At 39.6% G+C, this 24100-nt stretch overlaps 1 protein-coding gene and 1 pseudogene across 3 annotated transcripts in view; one reads left to right on the top strand and one right to left on the bottom strand.

Annotated features, from left to right (window-relative positions):
• Nucleotides 1–3093: 3093 nt before the first annotated feature.
• Nucleotides 3094–24100, top strand: part of RBL2 (RB transcriptional corepressor like 2) — a 54791-nt gene continuing 33784 nt past the window's right edge. Inside the window, exons 1-8 of one of the 3 annotated variants that reach the window (XM_059153573.1) lie at nt 3094–3462; nt 6428–6558; nt 8840–9040; nt 13034–13098; nt 17284–17412; nt 20999–21159; nt 21251–21315; nt 21926–22112. In XM_059153573.1, coding sequence (XP_059009556.1) covers nt 3223–3462; nt 6428–6558; nt 8840–9040; nt 13034–13098; nt 17284–17412; nt 20999–21159; nt 21251–21315; nt 21926–22112 — 1179 coding nt within the window. In that variant the 5' untranslated portion in view covers nt 3094–3222. Of the gene's footprint in view, nt 3463–4272; nt 4416–6427; nt 6559–8839; nt 9041–13033; nt 13099–15921; nt 16100–17283; nt 17413–20998; nt 21160–21250; nt 21316–21925; nt 22113–24100 lie in introns of those variants that run through there. The other 2 variants (XM_059153574.1, XM_059153575.1) reach the window with 2 other exon arrangements.
• LOC131818677 (large ribosomal subunit protein uL18-like) lies at nt 18857–19737 on the bottom strand (annotated as a pseudogene).

Genomic DNA, 24100 nt, shown 5'->3' with positions numbered 1-24100 from the left:
TTGCGGGTGGGAAATGATAGAGCCACTTTAGAAAAAAAAAAAAAAATTGACAGTTACAAATAAAGTTTAACATTTGCCATATAACTGAGTAATACTGCTCTGTCTTCATCTGCTAGACTTCTCCCTGTGTGCCCATATAAGCCTTTCCTCCATCTGTACATGACCTCATTTAACCTTACATACCTACTAAAAGCCCTATCTGCAGATACAATCACATTGGGGGTTAGGGCTTCCACATATGAATTTGGGAAGGACCCAAACATTTAGTCCATGACACACTCCTAGGTGTTGACCCAAGAGTAATAAAAAACGTATGCTCTGCAAAAACATTTACCTAAATGTGATGGTAGCTTTACTCACAATCGCCCCAAACTGGCAACAACCAAGCTGTCTTCAACTGTTGAATGGATAAATAAATGTTGGGACATTCATATGGTAGAATATTATCAATAAAATGGAACAAACTACAGGCACATGGATGAATCTGAAAGGCATTATGCTAAGTTGAAAAAAAACAGACTCAAAGACTACATATATATTTTTTTAAGATTTTATTTATTTATTTGACAGAGAGAAATCACAAGTAGATGGAGAGGCAGGCAGAGAGAGAGAGAGAGAGAGAGGGAAGCAGGCTCCCTGCTGAGCAGAGAGCCCGATGCGGGACTCGATCCCAGGACCCTGAGATCATGACCTGAGCCGAAGCCAGCGGCTTAACCCACTGAGCCACCCAGGCGCCCCAAAGACTACATATTTTTTAAAAAGATTTTATTTATTATTTATTTGACAGATTACAAGTAGGCAGAGAGGCAAGCAGAGAGGGGCGGGGGAAGCAGACTTCCCACTGAACAGGGAGCCCGATATGGGGCTTAATCCCAGGACCCCGGGATCATGATCTGAGCCGAATGCAGAGGCTTTAACCCACTGAGCCACCCAGGTGCCCCTCAAAGGCTATATATTGTATGATGGCTTTCATGTGACATTTTGGAAAAGAGGAAAAACTATGGGAACAGAAAATTGGTCCGTGGTTGCCAAGGATTTACTAACAAGGGGCACTAGGAAGCTTTTCAGGCGATGGAAATGTTCTCTAGTGTGATTGTGGTGAACATAGCTTTGTGTAGTTGTCAAAATTCGTAGAACTGTATACTGAACAAGAGTAAATTTTACCACATACAAATTATACCTCAACGAATCTGATGTAAAAGAATAAACAGAAGATACTTGAAAAAATTCACTTCTATGTATGTTTTTGCTGAAAGAAAATGGGAAGAGAATCCCTAAAGAACTTTTGAACACAGAACTTACCAGGATAAAATTATGCTGGAGTAGAATGGGAATATGAGGTAAAGGAGAGAAAGGTAGGATATAAACTTCTAATTGCTAAAGCAAAGTTTTGTTCATGGATTTTTGAAATAGATGATAGTGAGTATCAAACTGTTATGAATCCACTGGATATAGGTTAGTAACAGTTTTGTTTTCAAAGGTTTATATTTGCATGTTGGATATTACACCTGATTAAACTTTTAATGAAAAATTTAGATGTCAAATTTAAAATATGCTAGAAGGTAGTTCTTTTAGGGGGACATGACCAAAAAGTTTCAAGACCACTGCATTTTTGTTTGTTTTGTTTTGTCTTATAAAAGCTTATGTGAGGGACGCCTGGGTGGCTCAGTTGGTTAAGCAGCTGCCTTCGGCTCAGGTCGTGATCCCAGCGTCCTGGGATCGAGTCCCACATCGGGCTCCTTGCTCCGCAGGGAGCCTGCTTCTCCCTCTGACTCTGCCTTCCACTCTGTCTGCCTGTGCTCGCTCTCACTCTCTCTCTCTCCGACAAATAAATAAATAAAATCTTTAAAAAAAAAATAAATAAAAGCTTATGTGAATATTCACAGTTAAGCCATGTATCTTAAGGTCATATATACTGAGTAAAAATAAGGTCTACTTCTAGATAACTGCCATTTAGGGGCTTCGACATTCCTTTGGGCTATCATATCACAACAGGGTAAGAATTTTACACATGCAAAATTGAGGCTCCTATAAAATCAGTTGGTAGGTAACATGTCTTAGCCATAGGTGGTTTTTTTTTTCTTTTTCTTTTTTTCTTTTTTTATCTTGGCTCCATCCACAGCCCAACTCGGGGCTCAAACTCATGACCCTGAAATCAAGACCTGAGCCGAAATCAAGAGTCAGATGCATGATCGACTAAGCCACGCAGGTGCCCCACTCTCTCCCATCCCTAGTTCTTCATTCTCCCTTTAAGACACGCCACCACCTCTACACAGATTGGAATGGAGCTCAGCTCTCTCCCTTATGGTCGGTCAATAGTGTCTGAGTAAAATCTGATTTCACCCCTTTAACTAACGCTCAGTTTTGTCTACCACTGATAATATGCTGCTCCAAGTAACCTGGGTTTCCTCACAGTATGATGGCTGGGCTCAAAGGGACACTGAAGAGAGAAGGAAGTGACCCCATGGCAATCAGCAATATGTTACTGGTTCCTCAAGTGCAAAAATGCCCAATACTATACCCACTTATAAATCAAAGAGCATTGTTATTGAAGTGATTCAAGTCTGAAAGAAAAAGCAAGGTAAAAATAAAGGAATAAAGTTAAGACAGCTGAGGATAGTACAAACGTATCACTTAGAGTGAAGGTATATTTGCCCTTTGGGAAATAAAAGAATTACTGCTTTAAAAAAAAGCCAGTGTTTAATTGAAAGGCTCACATAAAGTTAAAACATAGGAAAGAAAGAGAAATTAGGAGCGATGTTGAAATTACAACTTAGGCAGACAGGCCCTTGTTTGCTATTGTTCCTATTTTAGAGATAAGGACACCCAGATAATGAGTATTAATTTTGGAGATACATTGGATACGAAACCATCACAAAATGTTTTTTTGGTTGTGTTCTCTTCAGTACAGCTCTGCCTAATGGGTCCACCACGGGACGTACTTAAAAACTAGCAAAGCCGCTTTTATTTTAGCTCAAGAAATTTGATTTCTTTTTTTTTTCTTTTTTTTTTAATATGCTTTTTGACCCCCGTGGGCTTCCGGCTCGGACTACATTTCCCAGCAGGCCACGCTCGGAACTACGGGTGCCTACAAAAGGTTTCGCTACTGTGGTGGCGGCGCAGTCGCCGTGCGGACGGCGGACGGGCGGGCGCTTCGCGGTTTGAATGGCTGCGGGCTCCGGCCCTCAGCTCACCTGAGGACCCGCCGCCCAGGGGTGCGCTATGCCGTCGGGAGGCGACCAGTCGCCGCCGCCCCCGCCTCCTCCTCCGGCGGCCGCAGCCTCGGATGAGGAGGAGGAAGACGATGGGGAGGCGGAGGACGCCGCGCAGCCGGCCCGGTCGCCGGCGCCTCAGACCCAGCAGCGGTTCGAGGAGCTGTGCAGCCGCCTAAACATGGACGAGGCGGCGCGGGCCGAGGCCTGGGACAGCTACCGCAACATGAGCGAGAGCTACACTCTGGAGGTGCGCCCGGGGGAAGAGAGGTGGGGCTTTCCGGGCCTAGTCGTCGCGCCCCACCGCGGGAATGGGGCCCCTCCCCTCCCCGGGTCGGGCGCCCTGCAGGGACCCTCCGGCAGGCCCCGGGTCTCCGGTCCCCAGCCTGCAGAGCCGTGGGACTCCTCCCTGCGCACCTCGGTCCTGGAGACCTGGCTTTCGGGAAGCTTTTAGCGGCCCTGCGACTGACCCTCGTCTCGCAGCTGTTCCCTTTCGAGTTCCGAGTGGGGAACACCTCTTGCCCTAAAGTGGCAGCGCGAGGCCGAGGTCGTGCTGGGGTCATGATTGCAAAAATACAACCACCTTGCTGGCGGAATGAACAGGTGCAGTCGTGGAGGCCGTAAGGAGAAGGGGAGGGGACTTGGCTGTGCTCCCACGGAGATCAGCCCGATTTTAGCGCCTCGGTTGCTAGGCTGCTCCTTCAGTTCTTTTCCTGCTGTACCAAATTGCCTTTGTCCCGGCGTTGCATCCGTGGAGTAAGCGCGTCGTTAAGTTTCGGGCTGGGTTTGTGGGTACACCGAGGCGAACCTTCCTGCGGGCAAACGAAACGGGCTTCCTGCCTATTTGCACATAGATCCACGCGCCCCATTTGTCCCTAGGAAGTCCGGCCTGGGACGCCCTTGAGGACCTTTTGGTCACCCAAGACGTTACCCGGGACTCTATACCCTCTGTGATGTCGGCCTGTCATGTCCCTTTCTTCGGATCGGGGCTTGCCGATGAGAAAACTGGCCCTTCTAGCCAGTGAGGCTCAACTCTGTAGGCACCTCCCCTTTATGGACCAATGGGAAGTGACACGGAAGTCTGGATTGTTTACCAGCTGTTTGCCTGTGTGTGGCATTAAACAGGAGGCCGAGAGATTTTCTGAAGTTGTTTTACAATTTGGGGAAAGAGCGGGGCCAGTAGAATGAGGAGGCCTAAGCAAGGTATTGTTTAATTATAATAATAGGATTTTTTTTTTTTTTTTTTTTGGCCTGTGTGTGACTCACTAAGGTTACTTTCTGTTTATTCTTGCATTAATAGAATCTTATTTCAATTCCTTTTCTCCATAGTTACATCTACAGGGGGAGGGAGGGGGGCAGGCTAGTAATATAGTGGCTTCAGAACTCGACAGGCCTAGGTCACTTTGGACAGTTTGCTTCACCACTCCGAAACTCAATTTTGTGATATGTAAATCTGAGATAATTTGTGCCTCCATCAGAGTTGTTCTGAAGGTTTAATAAGATCATGTGTAGTTGCTGGCACAAAAGGTGGTCATGGACCCTGCTTCTGCTTGAGAGTTACAGAGCTCCTTCCTCTGCTTAGGTGATGTGGCTGTGGCTGAATAGGTCATACTCCTATTTATTTCTCAGTGGTTCTGTGGTCAGTGGTTCCAGTGGTTCTTTGGTGATGGGCGTAGTGCTTTTAAAAAAGCTCTTATTTTATCCTCACGATCTTCTCTTAAATTGCATAGAACAAGTAATTACCACCATACAGCTGAGGTATTTCAACTCCGAGGGGTTAAGTTGTATGAAGCCCCGTGTTACATGAGCAAGTGACAAACAATTTTTGGTTAGTAAATGATTTCTGAAAACACATGTGTGATTACTCAATTTTTTAGAGACTCGGACTTCAGATTCTTAGCTCAGTTTACCCAGTGAATGAACGAATAGTCATTTGTCAAATATTTATCACCCCTTCTTCTTCTTCTTTTTTTTTTTTTAAGATTTTTATTTATTTGACACATACAATGCAAGCAGGTGGAATGCCAGGCGGAGGGAGAGGGAGAAGCAGACTTCCCGTTGAGCAGGGAGCCTGATGCATGGATAGGGATGATGACCTTAGCCGAAGGCAGAGGCTTGACCAACTGAGCCACCCAGGCACCGCTATCACCTCTTCTTTGCCAGATACTGTTGTACATGGTGGGGACAGAGCAGCATACAAAACTTAAAAATCTCCACTGTTGTGGAGCTTGTAGTCGGGTATGCTCTAAGATAACGTGGGTTGTCAGTCTCATGGAAGTGTACGATGGAAAATAAGACTCATGATATTTTTATTTTTTAATTTCAATTTTAATTTTTTTAAAGGTTTTATTTATTTATTTGACAGACAGAGATTGCAGGTAAGCAGAGAGGCAGTCAGAGAGAGTAGGAAGCAGGCTCCCTGCTGAGCAGAGAGCCCGATGTGGGGCTCGATCCCAGGACCCTGGGATCATGACCAGAGCTGAAGGCAGAGGCTTTAACCCACTGAGCCACCCAGGTGCCCCAAGACTCATGATATTTTTAAAAAATATTTTATTTGAGAGAGAGAGAGACAGAGACAGTAACAGAGATAGGGAGAGAAAGAGCATGGAGGAGGGGGAGAAGCAGTCTCCCCACTGAGCAGTGAGCTCGATGCAGGGCTTGATGCAGGGCTCAATCCCAGGACCCTGAGATCATGACCTGAGTGGAAGCAGACACTTAACTGACTGAGCCACCCAGACTCCCCTCAATATGATATTGAATACAGAGTATTGGCTATAGAATTTTATCTTTTGATTTCTTGTATATTCTGGGCTTTATACTTGTAACTCATTTCAGCCTCACAGCCCTCGGATAAGAAAATTGAGTCTCTGTGACTGTTAATTTGTCCCAGAGTGGGACACCCAGGGCATGTATGCTGAGAGAGTGAGCCAGGTAGAATCATTATTGCCCTTTCTGATCTTGCATAGCAACATTTTCACCTGTGCTATTAGTTGAGACAGTTGAAAATGAGGGAATGGAACACAGATTCCTATCTCCCAGCGTGAAAATGTTAATGTCCCAGTATAAGGAGCACATGGGATAGATAGAGCTATCATTGAAAATACAGTTTCCTGCAAACATAAAAACAGTGCCTTCCATTTAATCTAGAAAGGTTATTATATTGAAATGTTTATATAGCTCATTAGCTAAAACTCAGTTTTCTTTTATTTTTACAGGGAAATGATCTTCACTGGTTAGCATGTGCCTTATATGTGGCTTGCAGAAAATCTGTGCCAACTGTAAGCAAAGGGACAGTTGAAGGAAACTATGTATCTTTAACTAGAATCCTGCGATGTTCAGAGCAGAGGTAACTATGTCAGAGTTTGAAAGGTAGAATGTGACAAATATGAAAGCTCAAAAATCATAGTGATATTAAGAATCCTCTCATTATTTCCCAGGCATTTGTACCTATAGAGTGCTGAATTTAGAAGTTAGGTCATGGTTTTCCTTTACTACATATAAGTATCTATTATATTTTTACTCTTTAGTGAAAAGTATTGAAATTTTAATGTATTAGGCATTTATATGAAGAATTTACTATTGAAGGTTATGTCTTATTGTGCGGTATTGGGAGAATTCTAAATAAGGATATTGAGAAACTTTAGGATATACTCTAAATTGTAGAGGTAATTAAATATGGTATTAAACTTAAAACTACATGTACAGGATTTGTATTTTAATATATGGAGTGTGTAAAGACTTCTCTGTTTCCTGTATTGGGGGATAAGCAACACTCTTACAATCAGTTACTGAAAGGGCCAAATAATGATTTAAAGAAGAGGCAGAAATTGCTTTTTCTATCTGCTGTATAATTGAATTGATTACATTTATCATTTGTGCCATTTGGGTGAATTTTCTTTTATGACTTACTAAAGATTGGTGGGAAAAGATTATTTGGCACTTTGTGGGGGGGAGAATGCCACAGGCAAAATTTATGTACCTAATGGCTTAAAAAATCACTTACTATTAAAATAAGAAGAAATGTAATATTTAAGCTGTAGTCTATTAACCTTGAACTCCATCCCAAATTATATTTCGGCCTAAGAACAAGAGGCAGTGCATAAAGAGTTGAACCCCTGAACTGTATACCTGCATAAAGTGGACTTAAATAAGGTGCAAAAGTGTAATCATTACGGAGAAGAAAAGGGGAGGCAGGGCAATCCAGTTAGGATTGGAACTTTAGAAGCAAAGGTCAGATTATGGAATCATCATCATAAATTGTAGTAAATCGACTTATCCAACATTTTAGTGCAAGTAATACAGTCCTATGCTTCAGGTGTAGTTCCATTTCAGAAACTCAGTTTCTATCTTTAAATTTTTACCTTTGAGTTCAGATTTTTTACTTTTCTGACATAATGGACTAAAATGGGTTAAAACAAAGAATATGTCAGGAAGGGTATTTCCAATGTGTATAACTGACAGAAGATCAGCATCCAGATTTATATAAAGATCTACTAACAAATGGTTGCCCGTTTGACAAACAGCCACTAAACGAGGGGTAAAGAATGTGGTTTCCCAAAGGTCAAAACTCACATAGCTAATCAATGTATGTAAAGATGTTCAATTTCACTAGTAACCAAGGAAATTCAAATTAAAAACAAGGTATCCATTACTCTCATCAGATTGGGGAAATTTGAAGTCTGATAAAACCAACTTTGGTCATTATGTAGGAAAATGGGAACTCTGTATTGCTGTTGTACTTTGGTGAGAGTATAAATTGGCATGGCCCCTTGAATGGGAAATTTGACCAAATCTAGTGAAGTTGAAGATGCACAGTCTCTGACTGAGTAGTTCTACTTACTGGTGTCCCAAAAGAAGCTCTTACATACATGTACAAGAATGTGTCAATTACAGTATTTTGGGGTCATAATGTAAACTCAGTTTCCATTGATTGGGGAATGAATGCAGAAAGTCGTGGTAGTTCATATGAAGGAATATTTTTAACAGTGAAAATCAATGAGATCTACATCTAACAGTGTTAATCTCAGAAACATTGAATGAAAAAGCAAGTTGCAGAATTCTACTTACAATATGATACTATTTATCTAAAATCTTAAAGCCACACATGCAAAAGATACCACTGACTATTTATGGATACATTTAGATCCATATAGTACCTATACGAAGTTGTAAGTATAGCCACAGGAATGGGAAGGATTCAGACTAACTTTAGAATGGTGGTTATCTTTGAGCAGGCAGTGAGGGGCATGGGTTTGGGGAAGAGTACAAACGGGAATTTGGCTGTTTTGGTAGATCTGATGCAAACATGGCAAAATTTCTTCAATATGTTAATGTTTGTTAAATTTGGCAGTTGAATACTTAAATATTGGTTACATTACTCTAATTATTTACTATTTTTATTTATTTCATAATTAAAAATAAAGCTTTCTGATAATTTCAGAAAAACAGATTAGGAAAATCAGAGAAATAAACCAATCTAAGAGATTAAGCTAGTCAGAGGCATGAGGTGTGATTTTATCACCATTTTAAAGTAATATAATTAGTTAAATTTTTGATTTAATTATATTTGTGTACCCCACCTTTGTGTTAATTTTGAAAATATCTCATTTTTTTATTTTTAATATCAGCTTAATTGAATTTTTTAACAAGATGAAGAAGTGGGAAGACATGGCAAATCTACCCCCACATTTCAGAGAACATACTGAGAGATTAGAAAGAAACTTCACTGTTTCAGCGGTAATTTTTAAGAAATATGAACCCATTTTTCAGGACATTTTTAAATATCCTCAAGAGGAGCAGCCTCGTCAACAGAGAGGAAGAAAACAGCGGTATGTTTTTATATTTGTTAGTCAGGAATACACGTTTTTTTTTTTGATCTGTGCTTCAGTTCTGATCCCTCAGTTGGTGTCCCTCAGTTTATTTTGTTAGGTTTTTGTTTTGTTTTGTTTTTGTGTTTTTTAGAGCGAGAGAGAGACCGAATGCTTGCCCTGGGTGTGGGGGGAGGGGCAGAGAGGATCTTCAGCAGGCTCCATGCCCAGGGAGGAGGCCATCATGGGGCTCACAGGCCATGAGACCATGAGCTAAGCAGAAATCAAGATTTGGTCGCTTAACCAACTGAGCCACCCAGACGCCCCTATTTTGCTAGTCTTAACAAAAAACAAAAAACAAAAAAAACAAATGTGATTTCATAAATAATCTTTCTTTCCAATAGTTCTCTTTAAATAATAATTTCTTGCTTCTTGATTCATGTTAGCTATGAAAAATTGGGCTTCCTTCATATTGTGAAATGCATGGAATTATTATTTCTGTAAACTTAACCTTTTCATTTAAGCACCCCAAAATGCAAAAGTCAGATCTTAGATATTTTTGCCAGTTGGCCGTCTTGGATATAGAATTTGACTCCTCGATTTTCTCTTATTGACTATGTTGACTGTTTGTATTATTTGACTTTTATGTCCAGCTTAGTGACATATAATCCTCCTGAACTGGCTTCTATGTGTCATTTTGAAATTTACAGTCAATGAAGAGTAGAGAAATTAGATGGGAAAGAGTAGGGGACCTAAAATGATCATGAATTTGTGCTTTCTTTTCTTTTCTTTTTTTTTTTTTGAAATTTAAAAAATCTTTTTTGAATTTGTGCTTTCTGATCATGTCTGCAAAATCTGTAAACTTCCTCTGGCTCAGTGTTTTGCATCTTTCCCAATAAAGGCAATCCTGGGAAGTAAATTCTCTACCTTTATCATGAACACTTTTTCATAAAGTAGAATCGGAAAATTTTTTTAAGGTTGTTTATTTATTTATTTGAGAGAGAGAAATAGTGAGAACAAGCAGGCCGAGCAGCAGTCAGAGGGAGAGGGAGAAGCAGGCTCTCCCCTGAGCCGAGAGCCCGATGTGGGACTCGATCCCAGGACCCTGGGATCATGACCTGAGCTGAAGGCAGCCGTTAACCAACTGAGCCTCCTAGGCGCCCCTGGAAATTGTTTTTAAACTAAACTAGAAGAATGTTGACAAGTCAGGGAAAAGGAGTTGTTATACTTGAATGAATAATGTTTGCCTCTTTTGTTCGCTCTCTCTCTCTTTTTATTTTTGCTTCTCTTTCAATATAAATTTTTTTTTCTCAAATTATGAAAGGTGTTTACATAAGTAAGTGAGTAGCTTTTTAAAAAAAATTTTATTTATTTATTTACTTGAGAGAGAGAGGAAATAAGAGGGAGAGAAATGGAGCAGGGGCAGAGGCAGAGCGTGAGGGAGAAGCAGATTCCTTGCTGAGCGGGGAGCCTGACATAGGGCTCGATTCCTGGACCCTGATCATGACCTGAGCTGAAGGCAGATGCTTAACTGATGAGCCACCCAGGTGCCCCAGGTGAATAGCTTTTAAAAATAAAAGAATCTCTACTTTCTTAGATGACCCCACTGCTAAGGAAGCAGCCGATGTAGTTTGCTTGTAGTTTTGGAGAACTATTTCCAAAGTTTGGATAGATGCTTTGTTCCAAATCTGAGTGAGGTTGATTGTATCATTTACAGAAAGAGAGATAATATCTTCTGTCTTTGTAGTGTTGTAGAAAATGATTTTAGATTGTACTTGCTTTGATATTTAGTAGGGTATCTGTACTACCTAATTATAGTTAAGAAAATTGTAAGATAACTTTATTCTAAAAGTTTTACATTTAGATCACTCTGTATGCATTAATTAGTACTTTTGGCTAATAGTAGTAACATACACCATTTATTGAACATTTGTTATGGGGACTGTTCTGAGATTTAAATCTGTATTCAGGGGGTGCCTGGGTGACTCAGTTGGTTAAGCGACTGCCTTCGGCTCAGGTCATGATCCCAGAGTGCCAGGATCGAGTCCCACATCGAGCTCCCAGCTCCATGGGAAGTCTGCTTCTCCTCTCTCATGGTCTCCCTCACTGTCTCTTTCTCAAATAAAATACTAAAAAATAAAAAAAAAAAAAATCTGTATTCAGTGAATCTATATGACAGCCATATGAGATTGATGTTGTTATAGGTGGAGAAACATAAGCTGTTGAGAGGTTAAGTAATTTGGTCGGGGTCACACAGTAAGTGTGGAGCTGTTACTGAAATTAGCGGTCTGCTTGTAGAACCCATGTGCTTCATCACAACTCTGTACTCACACATACTTTGAGAATTTGTCACTGGGTATTTGTTGAGAACTTAGTGTGAAGTATGTTGTTAGGTATTATATAGGACACAAGTATTTATTTATTTATTTTTGAGAGAGCGAGAGTAAGAAAGAGAGAGAGGATCTTAAGCAGGTTTCATGCTTAGCGCAGAACCTAGTACGGGGCTCAGTCCAACGACTCTGAGATCATGACCTGAGCCAAAATCAAGAGTTGAGTTCCTAACCAACTAAGCCACCCAGGTACCCCAGGACACAAGTCTTTAAAAAAAAAAAAAAAAAACCAAAACCCCACAGCCACTGTCTTTTGAGAGTTTACAGTATAGTTGTGGAGAGGAGGCATGTAGAAATGTGAAAGACAATAGAAACGTACAACTTTTGAGCCAAAATTAAACCACTGTACATGAGCCAGTCAGCTAAGGATCCATGAAGTAAGGAATGATGGGTTGGATTTCGATGGGTGAATTTGGAGATGTTGATAGAGCCTTCATAGCATAGGATGAAGAAGGAATATACCAAAGTGGCAAAATAAGAGGCAGTTTGGTCTAGTAGGTTAAACTCTAGGGTTCTCAAGTTAAAGATTCAGTTTTTAGAGTGGCTTGAATGTTAAGCTAAAAAAAAGTTTGGCTTTTATCTTGGTAGACATTAAAACTGAATAGTTCTCATGTGCCTGTGGCACAGAGGCCGCTTTTATTTTGTATTAATTTTTTAGAAGATTTTGCTTATCTTAGAACATGCACGAAAGTGGGGAGGAGCAGAGCGAGAGAATCTCAAGCAGACTCTGCTGAGTGTGGAGCCCAACAAGGGATTCAGTCTCATGACCCTGAGGTCATGACCTGAGCGGAAATCAAGAGTCAGAGGCTTAAGCAATTGAGCCACCCAGGTGCCCCAGAGGCCACTTTTAAAAAGCAGGGCACTGACATTTAATGTCGCCATGGACTGGTGACTTAAGTACAGAACTCTGCCCAAGTAGAATGATCGTTCAGCAGATGAAGAGACGAGGCGTATGGACAGCAAATGTGCCTTGTGAAGGACAGTGGGAGAACTAAACCCCAGTGTCCTGATTGTTCTTCTTAGAGCTCCTTGTTGGGATGTGGAGACCAAAGATGTTTTATCTAAACATTTCAGGGGATTCTGGTAGACAAGACAAGAGCTTAAAACAGGTCTGAAACTCCCTTCAACAAACAGCATTGACAAAATAGAATGGATCGTCTTAGCGATAAAAAATTATAGGAAGCCCAGAAGTTACATCAAATAGTCCTTTTGTGACTTGACGTAATCTGCAATGTCTTTAGGGAGGGAGGGATGGGTTTACAGTTTATCAGCTGTGATAAAGGAAAAAAAATGGGGAAATAATCAGCATACAAAGGTCCGAAAGCAGCATCAGCCTTGCAGATGTCATTAGAAGAACTGTTGTCACTCATTTTCTGCCTTACCTGTCTTAACCTTGAAAACCTTTTAGAGTTCTTCAGAATTTTCTTTTTTCTGCAATGAGCTCTCCTTGGCTTTGTCCTTACCAGGATTTGGTTGGAGCAGAACTTGCATGTTTTCTGTGTGAAGTAAATCTGCTCTTACTCCCTTTAACTGTGGGTTTGGTGTCTCACCTACTTTATAGTCACTTGTGGTGTCTTTCTTGCATGCTTCTCTTATCTCCTGACTTTTTTTTTCTCCCCCAAAGGCGACAGCCCTGTACCGTGTCAGAGGTTTTCCATTTTTGCTGGGTGCTCTTTATATACGCAAAAGGTAAGACAGAGCAATATTTACCTAGATGTTAGCTTATTTAAATGTTCACATAGTACTTTTGTCAACCTGTAATGTGTATCAGGGAAAGGTGTGCACTGAAAAATTTCTTAAGGGTTTTAGTCTCAGATTCATTTTTGAGTATTGCCTTTTCATAAAAGATTTTAATTTCTTTATAATGTCCAGAACTTCTTTTATTAAAAGTGGAAAATCCTTTAATTTTGTTCTTATGTAACATTTTTTCTGCTCAAAGCTATTCTTCTTCTGAGTTACGGACTGAAAACACATTAGTGGTCTGTACTGGTATCTTTAGCTGTATTTTTCATGAGCCATGTCTTATTTCTTTGAGTGTGTCTGCTCATCTCAGTATGTATAGTTTGGATTACTTTTTGCATCTTTTTTTTTTTTTTTTAAAGATTTTATTTATTTATTTGACAGAGAGAAATCACAAGTAGATGGAGAGGCAGGCAGAGAGAGAGAGAGAGAGAGAGGGAAGCAGGCTTCCTGCTGAGCAGAGAGCCTGATGCGGGACTCGATCCCAGGACCCTGAGATCATGACCTGAGCCGAAGGCAGCGGCTTAACCCACTGAGCCACCCAGGCGCCCTACTTTTTGCATCTTGTTCAGATAAAGACACTTGCTCTAATGCCTTTGGATACAATTTATTTCCTCCCCCTTCTCATCTCCCTTAACTTACCCAAGGTCTATATTCAGTGAAAGATGGTGTTTTTTTGGGGGGTCCTCTCCATATTTCTCCGTAGAAATGATTCTTAGTAATCTCAAGGAGAAAACAAGTTACATTAATTAAATAGACTATGTAGAATGCCTTTGCTATTAAGAAAACCCAATAAAATACAAAGCTGTAACCAAAGAATCAGAGCTGGAATTTTGTAAATGTAAGAGATTCTCATTATTAGATCAAGTAGCCCAAATAATTTACTTTTAGGGTTAGGTAACTGAGGCCCAAAAACTAGCTGCTAGGAACAGAGCTAGGATTTGAACCCAGATCTAGCTCTCGGTTTCTTGCCAGAGGCAAAGGCTCTCAAGCAGGGATGCATCACTCCATTGGTCTTGGGTTTGATGTGTCTGATTATAACTGATTAAATGAGTTTTAACTAGCTAGTTAAATGAGAGCTCAGCCTTCCTTCTTGAGCTTTATGGTTGATTGAAGGTATTACGCTAAGTGAAATGTCAGTCAGATAGACAGTTATCATATGGTTTCACTCATATGTGGAATCTAGGAGATAGTACAGAGGATCATAAGGGAAGGGAGGGAAAACAATGGGAGGAGGTCAGAGAGGGAGAAAAACCGTGAGAGATTTTTGACTCTGGGAAACAAACAGAGGATTGTGGGGGGATAGGTAGGGAGGATGGGGCACCTGAGTGATGGGCACTGGGGAAGGCAAGTGATGTGATGAGCACTGGGGCTTATATGCAATTGATGAATTATTGACCACCACATCCGAAACTAATGATGTTACTGTATGTTGGCTAATTGAATTTAAATAAAAGAAAAATCGGGACGCCTGGGTGGCTCAGTTGGTTGGACGACTGCCTTCGGCTCAGGTCATGATCCCGGAGTCCCACATTGGACTCCCAGCTCCATGGGGAGTCTGTTTCTCCCTCTGACCTTCTCATTGCTCTTGCTCTCTCTCACTGTCTCTCTCTCAAATAAATTAAAAAAAAAAAAAAAAAAAAAGGAAAATCTTTCTTTTGCCAAAAATAAGCTGCTAGTTATTTTGCTTTCCCTCACACTGGCATGTTTCTTTAGTAGCGATAAAGATGATAGGGTAAGTGGTACAAAATAAAGGCGTAGGAGCATATAAACTGTTCTAATAGTGGCAGTCACCCTTGCTGTCACTTTTAGTTTGCCGTGGCTGGTATTCTATACGGTATTAATGTTGTCATTCGATTGTGGGCAGGTATATGTTGACTTCTGGGATTTTTATCTGTTTTGTTTATGTCTTTTATGGTGCATGTGTACCTGGGAGTGAATGTGTTTGGTACTTTATAAACTATTTACAAACAATTTTATTGTCCTTATTTACATTTTGGTCTCACTTGATTACCTGGGGTGACATGTGTTTTTGTCTCTGCAGTTAATTCAGTGTTTGTGTTTTATTATTTGTTCCATCTGTAATTTACTTAATCTGAAGAGTCTTTATCTCCTCACTATCTGACACTATGATCTTTTATGATTCACCAGGAACTTTTCTAATAGAGTTGTTGAATTTGTTTTATTCAGTTCTTGATTTAGTTGTTTGAAGAGAGTTGTACTCTTCTGTAGCCACCTTCCTCTGACTTCCCTGTAGCATATGGGCAATCCCAGATGATCTCATTCCTGATATGGAAGCCAGCTTTCTGCCTCTTACCTTTGTTGACTTCCTGTGGCAAGTATACACCAGTGACAAGTCTGGGCTTGTTACCCTGAAGAGCTTTGTGGCCTGAAGACCACTCGGGGTGCCACTTCCTGTTTTACACTCTCCAATCTCCTCATTCCTCCAAAGCCAACTTTGGAGTTTAAACAAGTTATCTTTATTTGAAAGATAACTCATCTTAACCAAGTGAGATCTGTTTCTAAGGTCAGGATTTGTACGTCATGTGGGACAGTCTTGGGAATTCAAGATTTTGATCTTCAGGGGCCTTTCTGTTTTTGTGTTAGAAGTTACAGGCTGCTGGTTTGTGGGTTTTTGTTTTTTTTTTCCCTTTATGGCAAGTACAAACCAGTAACAAGTTTAGGCTTGTCGATGTGATGGGTTTTGTAGCTTGAAACCAGTAGTTTCCACTTCCTCTTTTACATTTGAGAAACTGAGTACACTTTAGTATGAAACATCTTTATAGTGGAACCAAGCAAGTTAGTTTGGTTGTATCAGTGCAAAACTTAACCTATTAATTGTTATTTGTCTTCATGACAACAGAAAAAAAAATTTCTCTTTAATTCATTTAAGTTGATTTGTTGAATGTTTTCATCTTTATAAAAAGAGAGTTTATCCTGATATGTAGAGGTAAGTGGCAATTTTCTTTGGAGGAAAGGAAAGGGAAAAAAAAGCCTGAAACAAAGCAGTGTGTGTGTGTGTGTGTGTGTGTGTGTGTGTACATACATGTTTGCATGTATTTGGGCAGGCATTACATGTGAAAATGTTGAGGTTTAGAAATAATCCCTCAGATGTATGTTAGCTATTAAACTTGAATTTATGTGATGTTATAAGAATGTATAATCACTAGGAAGCATGTGTATGCAGTGTTGAATGAGAAAAGGGATATGCTCAAAGTTATAAAAGAAGTCTGGAAATATTTCTTAATTTCTAGGAATAAAACTGTTTACCTGACTGTAAAAACCGATTTCAGTGTTAGACTTAAGCCAGCATTACAGAAGTGACATGTTTCTATAGGTTTGAGTTTTGGTTTCTTTTTTCTTTGTTACCATGTATCTATATCACTCCTGGGATTTTAGCTCTAGACTTCCATTGTGATCTGGTTGCATGAATTTGTACCAGTTTGTATTATTGTGTAGAAAGTATCTAAAATATTACTACTAGGACTCTGATTATAGGTTCTGGTCTTTTTTAAGTATATACATGAAAAAGTCATTTTTCAGCTTTTCCTATCTTAAGTTTTTCTATTAATCTTTTTTTTTTTTTTTAATGAGTTTTCCTATTAGAACTGTTTTTTTGCATCCCAGAAATGTTGGACCATTGTTTGTCTTCATGTATTTTTATTTTGTTTTACTTTTTTGTTTTTAATTAGTTAAGTTTTAAATTTTACTTCCAGTATAGTTAACATACAGTGTTAATTAGGTGTACGATATCTACTAATTTTCTGGGCAGAGGAGTATTTTCACACAAAGAATTTCCTACAGTTTGAGATAATTTATGAAGTTGTTTAGAATTTTCAAGAAAGAAAATGATAAGATTTGGATCAGCTACTAGGAATTTAATGCTTATTTAATAAATTTTGAGTGAATGAATGTTGTTTTTAGTAAACTTTTAGTTTTTATTATGCTTTTAGAAATTTATTAGACTTTAAGAGTAATATTTCAAAATGTAAATTTGCCAGAACATTTCATGTAGCTCATGAGTCAACTTTGGTACAGTGTTGTATAATGTCATTTTAAATAAAGGAATAAATTACTTTTAAAATATTATAAAGTTGATGCAGATATACTCGATAACTGTTTATATTCCTGTAGGTAATTTCCCCATGATTAGTGATGATTTGGTCAATTCTTACCATCTTCTGCTGTGTGCTTTGGACTTGGTCTATGGAAATGCCCTTCAGTGTTCCAATCGTAAAGAGCTGGTAAACCCTAATTTTAAAGGTAAGATTATAAATCAGAGATTATTGGACAACTCACATTTTTACGTTGTGTTTACTCTTGGGAGTTGTACACATACCACAGGTTTCCAGCATCCGAGAACAGAAGTGCTTTGAAAAACTCCATCATCATGGTTCTCCAGAGCACTTACAACTACTTGTCACTAGGAGTTGAGCTCTCTGTAAAAATATCTATGGAAAAAGCAACTGCAAATATTATAAAGTGTAAAGTCTCACATGACAACCTGAGAAGTTTCTGCAGAATATACTCAACAGGAGGAAGGAATTTAAAAACCCAGGGTAGCAAAGTTACATTAAAACTGATGTTGTTTTTCTACATTGCCAGGCTTTATGCCTGATACACAGTAGGAGCTCTTCATTTCAAATTTGAAATACTCTTCATTTCAAATTTTTTCCTACAGAGAAGTAGTAATGGTTGTAAATAAGTAAAATAAATTTTTAACTCTTAAACTGAAAGGTGAATAGAAATGATTATTTTGGCAATGGATTTAACAGGTTTTAAGACGTATTTTCTACGAATGGGTTACCGTAAGAGACCAAATCATAACTTACAGTTAATATTATAAATATTAAACAGTATTTATAGAGCTAGTATGTAATGCTATGCTCTTTGAATAATACGATGGTAGGATTCTGAGTGATTTTCAATTTTGGGGTGGTTATAATTAGAATTTTAGGTTGTCCGACTTGCAAGGTAGATTTTAAAGTTAATGGAGTTAGTTACCTAGTTGCTCCTGCTTTGGTACATGTAATATTTTTCATTTAATGTTTTTTTCTCTCATTTCCTTCCTGAGTCCCTTTTATGTTTCTACATAGTGGCTGCTTTTCATTTTTCCCCTTCTTACTTAGCTTTTCTTATACTGAGTCTAGGGCAAGAGTAAGTTGTAAATCAGTATTTTAAATACATCCCAGTGTAATGGAATGAAAGCATATAAACTATATATACTTTGATTAGTACTGTTTTCCAAAGTTGTATTTTTTTATTTGAATGTCAGACTTACTTGCAAAGTTATATTTTATTTTTATGTTTTTTAGATCTCACAGCAGTATACTAAAATTGTTTCTTTAGTTTTTTTTTCTTTAAGTATCTCTAGATAAATAACTGAATAACTGAAATCTTTTGAGTAGTGATACACTTTACTTCTATTCCTATTTATTTATTCTTATTTAAGTATAATCAACATACAATGTCACGTCAGTTTCAAGTGTACAGCATAGTGATTCGCCAATTCTGTACATGACGCAGCACTCACCACGGTAAGTGTAGTCACCATCAGTCACCATACAGTGTTATTACAAATATTACTGACTGTATTCTTTATGTTGCACTTTTCATCTCCATGACTATATTTATTTAAGCTGCTTGATGAATAAGTTCATTATTGTCTTTATCTGAAAAATTTTCATAGAAATTGTGGTTTGGTTTATTAGCACTCAGCAGCCTGCTCCTGAGCTCTAAAGAAGCTTGCCTTCTTCTGATCTACCTGGTCTTTCTTCTGGGCAAAAGACTGTTCGGGATGGTTCCCCCTCTTCCGTCTAACTTCTTTCTTAGGCTTCTTCTCATAGACTGGATTCTGTTATGTAGCAGCAAGAGCTTTCTTATACATCTCCTCAGCATTATCTAGAGGTTCTTTGTTCTTTATGTATTAACAGAATTGTTCCTTATAAGCATCTTCACCTTCTTCTGTTAGGTAACACATCTAATCTGCGGTGTTCTGACCCATGACATGCTTCCCTTGTACTTCTGCGTTGAATTCCTTGCTTTTCATGTCATAACCAAGGAATCGTTTGGTACTGTGAGCAACAGACAAGCTTTCATCCACAGCTCCCTTGAGGGTCTGCAAAACTTTATTTCCAGTAGTAGTTCTGGCCAGCCCTGTATCCAGATAGCAAGTGAAGGCACAGATTGATCATCCATGCTTTCCGCGTTGCATTTGTCTTTAATCACTTGCATTTGGCCTTCATAGATCTTGTCTCTGCCAAACCTGTTGAGAAGCCTACAGGCCAGCAGCGGGTCCACACAATATGCAGCAGCTTACTTGTCAGGCCAGCCATCACCATATTTTGGGAGTTCATGAGCATGAGAGCTGCACAAGCTATCATATTTCCTTCTGTCTGAGCATGAGCAGTGTGATAAATGATCTCTCTGTTGGTTACATGGACCATCATTCTGTATTTATGTGTTATACTTATTTTTATCCTGAATTACCAAGCATTTCTGAGCACAGTTATCTGTTTTACCCTCTCACCTTCTAAATTTCACTTGGTATCTCTTGATGCAAGCCTTATTCTTGACAACTTTAATAAACCATCCTACAGAACAGAGACTGGTGTCTCCAGCTCACCACAGACCAGCAGGCCCAGCAGTACTCCATGGGGGGGATGACTTATTTATCTCTGGAAATTTGTACCTCTAAATCTCTTTTATCTGTTTTGTCCATCCTCCCCCCCCACCTCTCCTCTGCAGTTTGTTTTCTGTACTTGAGAGTCTGTTTTTTGTTTCTTTGTTTTGCTTTATAGATTGCACACATAAGTGAAATCACGTGGTATCTTGTCTGTCACTGTCTGACTTACTGCATTCAGCGTACTAACCATCTAAGTCCAGTTGTGTTGTTATAAATGACAAGATTGCAGAGTAATATCCTCTGTGTGTGTGTGTGTGTGTGTGAGAGAGAGAGAGAGAGAGAGAATGAGATTCATCTATCAATGGACACTTGACTAGCTTTCATACTTGGCTCTTGTAAATAATGTTGCAGTAAACATGGGAGTCCATACCTTTCCGAATTAGTGTTTTCATTCTCTTTGGGTAAATACCAGTGGAATTTCTGGATCTTAGGTGTTTCTATTTTAAAATTTTGGAGGAAATTCATACTGCTTTCCCCAGTGTCTGTACCAATTTATAATCCCACCAGAAAGGGCACGAGAAATGCCTTTTCAGCATATCCTCACCAATGCTTGTTCTTCTCGCCTTTTTGATACCAGCCATTCTGACTGGTGTGAGGTCATTTCTCACAGTGGTTTTGGTTTGCATTTCCTTGATGATGAGTGGTATTGAGCATCTTTTCACGTGTCTGTTAGCTGTCTGGATCTCTTTGGAAAAATGTTTATCGTGGTCCCCTGCCTATTTTTTAAACGGATGATTTGGTTTTTTGGTGTTGAGTTGTAGGACTTTATATATTTTGGGTATTAACCTCTTATTGGATAAATCATTTGCAGATTTCTTCTCGGTTGGCTTTTTGTTTTGTTGATGTTTCCTTTGTTGTGCAGAAGCTTTTCATTTTGGTGTTATCTTGATCGTTGATTTTTGTTTTTTTGTTTCCCTTACATAAGGGGACATATCCATAGATACATTGCTAAGGATGGTGTCAGAAGAGATTACTGCCTATGTTTTCTTTTGTCTGTTTGCTACTTTTGAGGTATATTTAGAGTCAAATTAGGCCCTTATACCCTGTTTCCTATATACTTACATGCTGAGTCACATGCTGATTAGACTATGTATTTTTGTTTATTATGATTTGACGTTTTGAATGCTACCTGATCTCTCTGTTCTGTGATTTTATTCATTGTAGGCCTGTCTGAAGATTTTCATGCTAAGGATTCTAAACCTTCCTCTGATCCACCTTGTGTCATTGAGAAACTCTGTTCCTTACATGATGGCCTAGTTTTGGAAGCAAAGGGAATAAAAGAACACTTCTGGAAACCCTACATTAGGAAACTTTATGAAAAAAAGGTTTGTAAGTAGTAAAGAAATAATTTGAAGATAATTTCTGGGGAAGATTTGTTTTAATATGATGACTTAAGGATCTTTTCTTTCATCATAGCTCCTTAAGGGAAAAGAAGAAAATCTTACGGGGTTTTTAGAACCTGGGAATTTTGGAGAGAGTTTGTGAGTACTTCTGTTATCAGACTGTTTTAATATTTTAAATTGCGTACTTAGAAAACCTCAGCATTTACTGTTTTTATTGTTTGTACCCTGGAAATTTAGAATATGTTTTGTGGGAGATCATAGCAAATTACATCAACTGTTACTCTAAGCACATGGTTTTAAATCTATTGAAAATTGTGTGGCTGTTCTTTAAAGCTTTAATAGTTAAGCTTTTCGATCATAATTTTTGAGAGAAATTATTTCAGAACTACATAGGTTAAAAACCATGACATGAAAGTAGTGAGGTCTTCACAGAGCCTACAGCAGCTAGGAAGGATAACTCAGCATATCACCAGAAACTGCACCTCCCAGTCCGACTGGCACGGGGCACCCACCCTGAAACACTGTCCACAGAATGCACCTGCTGTACGGAGGACTGACATGGTGTAGCAAGCTTGTGTATCATAGGGTTTTATAATTAGCAGTGAACTGAAGTTTAGTTTTCACAAAATTAGTAGAACTTCTTAGTAAATAAAAAAAGTGTAAAAATTAAATGGCCTAAAACATGAACTGAAATGGCAGTTCGGTGAGTGTATATGTTGTCTGTTTTGTTTTGTTTTTCCCCCTGTAGTAAAGCCATCAATAAGGCCTATGAAGAGTATGTTTTATCTGTTGGGAATTTAGATGAAAGGATATTTCTTGGAGAGGATGCTGAAGAGGAAATTGGGACTCTCTCCAGGTGTCTGAATTCTGGTTCAGGAACAGAGACTGCTGAAAGGGTGCAGATGAAAAACATCTTGCAGCAGCACTTCGACAAGGTGAGCTGGCCGGGACCAGGAGAGCGGAAGTGCAGGAGCAAACATGCCAGATGATCTGTTTTACGTGGGTAGTCATGTGTGCGTGTGTGCACACGCATCATACCTCTTCCAGTATGGAAAAAAAAATGTTTGTCATACTTACATGAAAAAGTTGTCTCTGTGTTTACTGATTAGATCTGAGAGAAAGCATTAGATACAAACTTAAATGAATCATACTGATTCACAGTATCACAGTATCACATGTGATTCATGATATCACAGTATCATGCTGATAGCTGTGGGTTTTGAAAAAATGGACCAGAAATATGCAGTCTTTACTTACTGAACACAGTAGAAATAGAAAATGTCAATTGACCTGAGTGCTGTCTTCATCTAGATGGTAGAGAAACTGAGAATCTGTTGTCTTTAGGAAAATTCTGTTAAACTGAGTTTCAGGATCATGGTGTTATTTCTGGCATCCACTTAGGGTGATGGAGACTTCAGAGTTTTCCTTCAGTTCTCTGGTGTTCACAGGAAATGTATGGCTTCTGACAAGTGCCTGCAGAGGCGTTGTGGGTAACTCCTAAGGGTAACCCACCTGTAAGATCAGACTTAAGCTGGTTTGCTAATCATTCAACAAGTATTCTGAAGGTATTCTACATGCCAGATACTGTCCTGGCACTGAGGATACTTCAGTGAACAAAACAGCCATGAATACCTTGTTTTATATTCTAATGTGGAGAGATCGATAACCAAACAAGTAAATATATAGGACATCAGATAATGATACATGAAGAAAAGTAAAATAGAGTAGTAGTACAGCGTACTGGGGAGAAGGGAGAATGGGTGGGCCTTGGGCTGCTAGAGCTAGGCCAGAGGGGAAAGACCTCTCTGAGGAGGTCAGCAGGGGTGTAAGGTAAGTGTAGAAGCAAGTCCTGTGAGGAGCTGGGAAGTTTGGGGACGTTTTGGAAGCCCGGAGAATAGCAAGTGCCAAGCCTTTAGTGGCAGCATGGTTGGCTTTTTGGAGAAACTGAGAATGGTGTATGGTAGGTATAAAGTAAATGAATGAGTGCGTGGGAGTGATTAAAAAGTGAGGGGCAAGTGGACACAAGGGACAGGAGGACTTTGGATGCTGTAGTGAGGTTTTTTGTCTTTGCTCTGACTGGGAGTAAAGCCATTAGGAACGTGTTATGGAAACAGTGACTGAATCAGTCTGACTGACATTTGTAAAGGTCTCCTGAGGAGGTGTTTTGGGGGCCCCGTGGAAGTAGGGAATTAAGAGGCTGCTGCGGTAGTTGTGGTGATAGCTCATGGTGGTTTGGCCAGAGCAGTGGTTGTGTTGGGCTGTATTGTGCAGATGGCAGCCTCAGGATTGCCTGATGGCTCGGATCCAGGGTGTGAGAGGACGACAGTGAGGACTCCAGGTGCATACATGGTGTGAAAGCTGAAGTCCTTATGACGGCCTCTAACGTCTTCAGTGATCCAGCCCTGTTACCTCTCTGAATTCATCTCCTACCACTCTTCTCCTCACCCGCTGCGCTCATGCCACATAAACCTCTGTCCTCCTTCCTCAGGTGTGCCAAGCATAGCCTAGCTCTAAGCCTGCGCTCTTGCTGTTTCCTCTGCCTAGAGCATGTTTCTTTGAGATACTCATGTGGTTTACTTCCTCACTTCATTCAGATCTCTGATAGACCCACCAACCGCTATACAGAAAAATAACCACCTCTCCCTTCAGCACTTCCTTCTCCTCTTACTCTGCAATTAGTGTTCCTCTGTCTTAAGATAAGTGGGTGGGTTGAAAGAATTGTTTGACAGTAACTAGATAGACACAAAGATAGGAAAAAAAAAAGAATCGTTTGTTATGCATCTCCCTGCATTAGAATATAAGCTTCCTGAGGGCGTGAGGAGTCTTTGGTGCCTGGCCTGTAGTAGGGTAGTAGGCATTCCATGAATATTTACGCTGACATTTACTCAGGAGGAAGAGTGAGTCTGGGGGAAAAAACCCAGAG

The sequence above is a fragment of the Mustela lutreola genome, chromosome 16 (assembly GCF_030435805.1).
Source record: "Mustela lutreola isolate mMusLut2 chromosome 16, mMusLut2.pri, whole genome shotgun sequence".
NCBI classification, from domain to species: Eukaryota; Metazoa; Chordata; class Mammalia; order Carnivora; family Mustelidae; genus Mustela; species Mustela lutreola.
This window is presented reverse-complemented; position numbering and strand designations above follow the sequence as displayed.